Genomic DNA, 7,314 nt, shown 5'->3' with positions numbered 1-7,314 from the left:
AGAACATAGTCAGAAACCCCTCCAACAAGGCAAGAATGGGAGGATGAAAAACTGAGGTGGAAAGTAATTGCACCCTTCTCCAATTTCCTGGGCATTTTTTCAGCAAGGTCCTCAGTCCAAATGGGGAGAGGCAGCCCTGGGGATGAGGCTGCTGACATCACTGGTGTTCAGCCAATTCCTGTGGCTGGGGCTCCCTCAGAAAGTAAGGCTGCTGGGCCTTAGTCACATCACAGGCCAGCTTAGCCAACGACAGAAGAGCCAATGGCTCACCTGGGTAACAGACACTTCAACGGAAACACACAGCCAGCATGATCCAGGGAAGTGACCTTCCTGTAGAGCAAATTGTACTGGTGGGAAAGAGTTCAGCTGAGAGGAGGAAGAGATTGAGGCAAACCATAACTCAATGGGAGGGGGCACCATCTCTCTCCCATTCAGGTGAAATAAGGGAAGATGAGCAGCTTCAGGTTTCTGGGCCAAAATTATGGAAAATGATGTTGGAAGGAAACGTGAGTCACTGCCAGAAAAAGCTTCACAGTACTGCTGGGTTTAGGAAAACTGTTCCTAGCAGTCCACCTTTTCTCCTCAAAGTTCCAAGTGCTTAATTTTTTAATATTGGGGACCATTTTTTTGTATACCTTTCATGCAGGACTTCTTGACAGTTGCTCCAATTTATTTCTGCTGTGTATTGGTGCTTTCTGCAGTCAGCATTTACCAATTCTTATGTGTTTCTGCTGTGTCCTTCCACATGAGGCTCAGTGTCCTGAGAACCGTGGCTGGAGCTACTGAAGATTCAGAGGCCTAAACATTGATCAATCAATCAGTCAACCAATCAATCAATAGCATTTATTTCTCTGTGCCCTGCTTTAAGCAAATTTCCATGGCACCTTTCATGATAAATGCAGGAGGTGCTCTCACGGTTCAGAAAACACATTGTGAGGAAAAGTTAAGGAAGAGGGAGCTGTCAAGCTGTCTGGGTCAGGAGTGCATGCTGCAGTGTTGGCCAACTTGGGCATCTTCTCCACATGACTCTCCCAGTTCCCATGGCAGGAATTAGGCAAGAATGTTGTGCAAAGGGAGTTTTGAAGGGAGTTTTGAGAGGGCTCCTCTCCAGTCTTATTTGTGATCTGGGTGACCCTCCCTTGGAATATTGTTGAATTTAACCCCTTTTTCATTACTGGGACAGGAGATCCACTGGGGGATAGTGGAAGTCATCCATTATTAAAGCACATCCTTGTTTGGTTGCATCCACAACACCATTTTCCATGTCAAGATCAGCCCGAGGGCCCCAGTCTGGCAGAAATAAATAGGTGTTGTGAGTTACGACTCACAGTATAAACAACGCACATGTTCACCAGCAATAAAACTAGTCTTTTATTACTACTTATCTACAAGATTTACAACGCTACAGATAACCTCTGCTACAAAGGTCTTTACAAGGCAGTTGCTAATTCCTTAGTGACGTTCCTCAGGGAACCCATGTGGGACTAGCTTTCTTCGCCCCACCTTTCCCCCCTGAGGCAGGACAAAGCTTCCTTCTGCTCCAATCTGCGAAGAGGACATCTAAGGATTGCGTCGGCCAAATCTGCCCCGCCTCTTGTGTCTCTGGTGTCATGTCCAGGAGGCTCAATGTCAGGAGGAAGGGGGGCTGTCTGTCCAAGCTCTCCCAGGGCAGAACTTATAGTGCCTTTTTCCTCGGGGCCCTCTTGGTCTGACAGAGGCTCAGCTGCTTGCCCAGTGGGCAAAGTGTCAGGATGTGGGACAGCTATCTGTTCAGCTATTCCCAAGTCAGGTTGTGGAAAGGACATTTGACCACAGGGACTCAGGTATAAATCCACCTCGCGAGGTGTTGCCTCTGTCAGTGCATCAAGCATGACAATAGGGTACCTAGAGGGCTCGCTCCAACTAGCAGAACTACTCTGAGAAAGTGGCAGGGGCCAATCATCACCCTGATCTGTCCGAACTGCCCTGGTGACATCTTGTCTAAAATACCACTTTGCAGATCGGTGAAAACATGACCAGTGGTTGGACTAGGTAGTCAGGGAAGGCCCAAAGTCAGAAACTGGTGAAGCAAAGCAACATTAGGAGATACCTGGAGACAAAGATAGGACCAGAGGGGGGGTTAACACCAAACAACACAACATCAAATCACTTGACCTTCATTGTCAAGGTGGCTTCTTGAAGGAAGAGCCAGTTCACGTACACATCTTCCTCAGGACTACCAGTTGGTGCTCATGAGGGCCCCAGAAGCTGCGTTAAAGTGACGGAGTAATTATACAAGTCCCAGGCCTGCTGTTCTGGTGCTTGGTCAGCATGGACCCCTAAAGCTGCCTCAGAGTTGGGTCTCAGAACAAAGAAAAGAGTTGTGTGTTTGAGAACCAACCAGAGACGTGATGAATACAAGAAAAGACTGACTCAAGTCTCAGTCTCTGGGAATACACATGGCATAGATAGGGAAGAAGATGACAATGACTGGCCTCCCCTCCTCCATTATCAGTCCTCCCATGGACATCCCAGCACATGCCATAGCTGAAGTGAGATTCCTACCAGCACAGTGCTGAATGCATGTTAGAGTATCTTCCAGAGCCAGGGAAGAAAAAATGCAGGAATCTGGTTGACTTTTTGCTCAAGATGGATTCCTTTAGCATCTTGACTGCAGGGGATGAGGCTGGGGCTGATGGCTTAGTCCATATTCAGGGGATGCCCTACCTTCCTTTCCTCCATCTCATGGCATTTCATCTAGATGGCAGGAAATGAAATGACCATCTGGAGGAAATGCAAGGCACAAAGCACAGTGTGAAAAAGATCACTGCACTAAGCACTATGCATCAGGTGCAGAGACATGACTCGTGGGTGGAAGCCATACGACTGAGTCCGAAGAATATGATCAGATGTCCTCTTTGCTTTTGAACATGATATTTTCCTTTGTATTCAGGTCAGGCCTCAGCACAACAACGTAGCACTTGGGGATGAAGATGCAGCCCAGTAGCCCAGCACTGGAGGCCAAGATGGAGAAGACCTGCACAGCCACCATGTACTTCCCCTTGGTGCTCAGGTAGGAGGGCACAAAGGACACCCAGACACTGCAGAAGACCAGCATGCTGAAGGTGATGAGCTTGGCTTCGTTGAAGGCACCAGGCAGCTTCCTTGACAGGAATGCCACTGTGAAGCAGATGGAGGCTAGGAAACCCATGTAGGCAAGGGCAGTGTAAAACAAGGCCACAGACCCTTCATTGCACTGCAGGAGGATTTGTCCAGGCTGTGAGTGCATGTCAACATCTGGGAAGGGTGGAGAGACGCCCAGCCAGAGGGAGCAGATGACGACCTGCACACTGGAACATGAAATGACAATGGAGTTTGCAAGGCTCTTTCCCAGCCACCTTCTCAACTTGTTCCCTGGTTTTGTGGCCAGGAAGGCCAACACCACTGTGATGGTTTTGGCCAACACGGAAGAAACAGAAATCGAGAAGATGATGCTGAAGGCCATTTGTCGGAGCAGGCAAGTGACTTTCCTTGGCCGGCCAATGAAGAGGAAGGAGGACAGGAAGGAAAGCATGATGAATACCAGGATGGTGTAGGAGAGATCCTGGTTGTTGGCCTTGATGAGTGGAGTTTCTTGGTATTTAAAGAAGATTCCTAAGACAAAGCCTGTGGATAAGGACAAGAGCAGAGCAAAGGTGATCAGGACAATCCCCAAAGGTTGTTCATAGGAGAGGAAGGTGATCTCCTTTGGGACACATTGATCTCTGTCCTGGTTCGGGTGCTGCTCCTCTGGACACTTGGTGCACTGCTCTGCATCTGGAAGGAGGAGGAAGGACACCCATGATCAAGGTTGCATCCCAAACAGCCAGCATTTGATTATATTGAGAGCAATGGTAAGGATGTGAGATGGGAGGGGCAAGCATTGCTTAGATTAGAACATTCACCCCAGGGCCTCATCACTAAAGAAGAACCTTAGTAAAAGCTCCAGGAAATTTGTCCGTGAGAGATATCACAGAATGGTTGCGAGTCAGTGTTGAATCCAGGGTAGAAAGATGGGTTGATTTAGTAAATGGACATCTTCAAATATGGAGAAGGGAGTCTGATCATCCAGCATTATTCAAGCTAGCATCTATGACTTGGCCTTACAGGGGGGTATTTTGACTCATTCTGTGACCCTATCTCTATCTTCATGTTAGGGAGCTTCATAGGGAGAAGGAGGGGAAGGGGACGGGTATGGGGAAGTTGAAGGCAATGGGGAAGCGGAAGAATTGAGGGGTGAGGAGGCAGCCAAATACAAGATCGATTGATTCCCTGAAGGAAGCCACAGTCTGAGTTTTACAAGAGCTGAGTAGGGCTGCCAAGGTGAGGAGACTTTGGAATCATTTGCAGAGTCACCACAAATTGGACACAACTTGATTGTATGTAACAGCAACAATAATCCTGTAAAGCATGTTAAGCTAAGTGGCAGGAAGTGGCTATTGATTGATTTACTTTTTCAAATCATGCCCAACCTTCCACCATGAAGTGGCACTGAAGGGGACCCCTCTCAAGTTTCAGCTGTAGTTCAGGAACACTACAGGAAGCCTTCTTTCTCCCACTACATTTTTCTTAAGGTTAGGGTTAGAATGAGGGTTCTCTCAAGGGGTTCCTGGAAAAGGGCAGGGAGGTGCTCTGAGCTACAGAAAATGTTGAGCATGCCATTTTTGCATCTTTTTTTTTTCAAACGAGGCTCTCTGTTTTCTTTTCACAGAACCACAGCATGATGCACAGGTTTCTGTGAGTAAATTGAAGACAGACCCACACATTCAAGTGTGGTATAGTGGTTAGAGTGTTAGACTGGGACTCAGGACATTCAGATTCTAGGCCCCCTTGTCCAGGAAGCTCCCTGGGAGACTTTGGGACATATGCTGCCTATCAGCCTCACCCACCTCTCATGATTGTCATGAAAACAAATTGGAGAGGAAGAGATCCACATGGGCTTCCACTGATTCATTGAAAATGGATACATATCTAAACAATTAAAATGTGTTCATGTGTTTGTGGCAGCAAGTGATTTATTTTGTTCATCCAAGGAGGAGAGCTGAAAATTATCTTTACCACCTTTTCCAAAATGTTGCAGACATCAATGCCTCAATTTCAATGTTTTTGTGATGTCTGACTAGAAAAATGATCAGGGTGATCCATAATCCAAATTAAGAAGTCATTTGAGAATAATGTTACACGTTACAGAAGAAGAACAATTAAAATAAAATAAGGGAGAATCAAAAGAGGGCATGGAGGTTGAATAGTTGCCTGTTTCCCAGAAGAACACCATTTCCTCTGAGGATACTCACCCTCTTGACTGGAGATGGTCTCTCCCACACATGGAGTGCATACGTAGCAGCACGAGGGCTCCCCCTCCTGCACCGCCTTGGCATATCCCGGGCAACAGCTATCCATGCACCTGGAATGAGGCTCAACCTAACAAGTCAGCAAAGAGGGATTGGGGACAGTGGTAGGAGCTTTCGCATCTCTCTGATGAGTCCCGGTTTTCAGCTAGGGAGCCCCCAAGACCTCCAAGCCTCCTACCTGATATCTTTTCACATTTGCAGTCAATTAAGACATGCTGTGCCATCGCTCCCAGTTTTGCTCCACCTGAAGATGAGGGTGACATTCTGGAATTTGTTGGGTGGGCGTCCAGATTGTTGCTGATTACTTCTGTTGTTACATGCCATGAAGTCATTCTGACTTGTGCTCATCCTATCAATCTTATCCAATCAATGTCCTATCCATGACAAACCTGCTCAGTGGTTTTAAACTCAAGGCAAATGCTTCCCTTATGGAACAAATCTGTCTCTTATTTAGTCTTTCTGTTCGTCTGCCTTTGACTTTCCTTGGTAGGATTTTCTTCTTCAGGGAGTCCTGCCTTCTCATGATATGCCCCAAGTATGACAGCCTTAATCTTGTCATATTTGCTTCTAGGGAAAGCTTAGCCTTGATTTGATCTAGGACCCACTTGTCTTTCTTTCAACCTGGGGTAATCACAAAGCCCTCCTCCAGCAGCATTTTTTGAACACATCTATTTTCTTCCTGTTGTCTGTCTTCACCTTGGAGCTTCCACACCCAGACTTTGTAAACATGCTTACAATATTTTGGATGATCACGACTCTGGTCATAAACACAGCTTAACAGGAGTCACAAGCCAATCATCTGATGTAAAGCTATTTCCCCACCTCATTGAAATGCCTGGGCCATGCAATGACTTCTGGGTTAATGGTGAGCTTGGTATCTGCAGAGCCCTGTCTCGTCACACTCCCAATAGTCACACTCCCAGGAGTATCATTGGGAAACAGCACCCAATTCACTATATCAAAGTCGGCTTCCAGTTGCCTGTTCTCATCCATATACAGTCCACTCATGGAGGTGTTAGAAAACTGGACTTCTTCTAAGGAAGAGTGGAGCTAGAAATACAGAGCACATAATTGGCACTTCAAAATCACGAAATAGTCTCAATATTTGTTTTCTCCGCAATCCACCCTCACTATCCAGGGTTCAATGCACTGAAATCTTGCTCTTAACTGAGCACTTGAAAACCTTTCTATGCTAAAATAGAAGATGGATCAAAAGGAATCTAGGAAAGCCTCAATTTCACTGCTCCCCAACAATGTACATGCACTCAGATGGTCATATTGTTTCAGCTCCTTGTGCTTGAGGAGTACAGATACCCCCAACACTCATGGAGACTGTGTGTACTCAGATATCCTGCTTACAAGTGGTTTTAAACAAATGTGCAAAACCTTGATCATCACCAGAGAGAAGAAGGGGAGTCAGTGTCACTCTTTCAGTGGAGATGCTACATGCTGATAAGCCAGTAACTGCCTGGCAATTGCCTTCCGCTGTTGTTGCAGCTTCTGGATTGGATTCAAAGATAGTACTGCATTTCAATAATCAAGTCTTGAGGTTACCACCCATGGTCACCCAGTTATCCCCACCCAGAAGTGTTCCTGGTGGACTGGATAAAACTAGAAAAAGCACTGTGTGCCAGCAGTGAATGCAGTGGGTCAAGGAGCATTCCCAGAATATGAACTCACTTCGTCAGTGGGAATGCAATGGCATCCAGAACAGATGAGAAGCCTGCCTCAATCTCATCAGGATTCAAGCGTTTTTCTGAGGTCAAGTCCACCTCTTCTTGAATCCACACACTGGCCAATCCTGAATCCACACTTGAAGACCCAAAAGCAAGGCAGAGCAGTGCTAAAAACATATGGCAGTCCCTTTTTGGCAACACCCCAGTGGTCATCCCCAAAGTCTTGTTACAGATGGGAAATGAATCTGGGGGAAGGATGATATACCCTT

General features: G+C 46.6%; 1 protein-coding gene across 1 annotated transcript; it reads right to left on the bottom strand.

Annotated features, from left to right (window-relative positions):
- Positions 1–2,884: 2,884 nt before the first annotated feature.
- LOC123033660 (vomeronasal type-2 receptor 26-like) lies at positions 2,885–7,258 on the bottom strand. The gene is made up of 3 exons (XM_044450375.1): positions 7,050–7,258; positions 5,313–5,422; positions 2,885–3,795 (listed from the first exon to the last, which is right to left on the bottom strand). The coding sequence occupies exons 1-3, from the start codon at positions 7,256–7,258 to the stop codon at positions 2,885–2,887; spliced, it is 1,230 nt and encodes a 409-aa protein (XP_044306310.1).
- Positions 7,259–7,314: the final 56 nt, after the last annotated feature.

The sequence above is a fragment of the Varanus komodoensis genome, unplaced genomic scaffold (assembly GCF_004798865.1).
Source record: "Varanus komodoensis strain SLA01 unplaced genomic scaffold, ASM479886v1 scaffold646, whole genome shotgun sequence".
NCBI classification, from domain to species: domain Eukaryota; kingdom Metazoa; phylum Chordata; class Lepidosauria; order Squamata; family Varanidae; genus Varanus; species Varanus komodoensis.
This window is presented reverse-complemented; position numbering and strand designations above follow the sequence as displayed.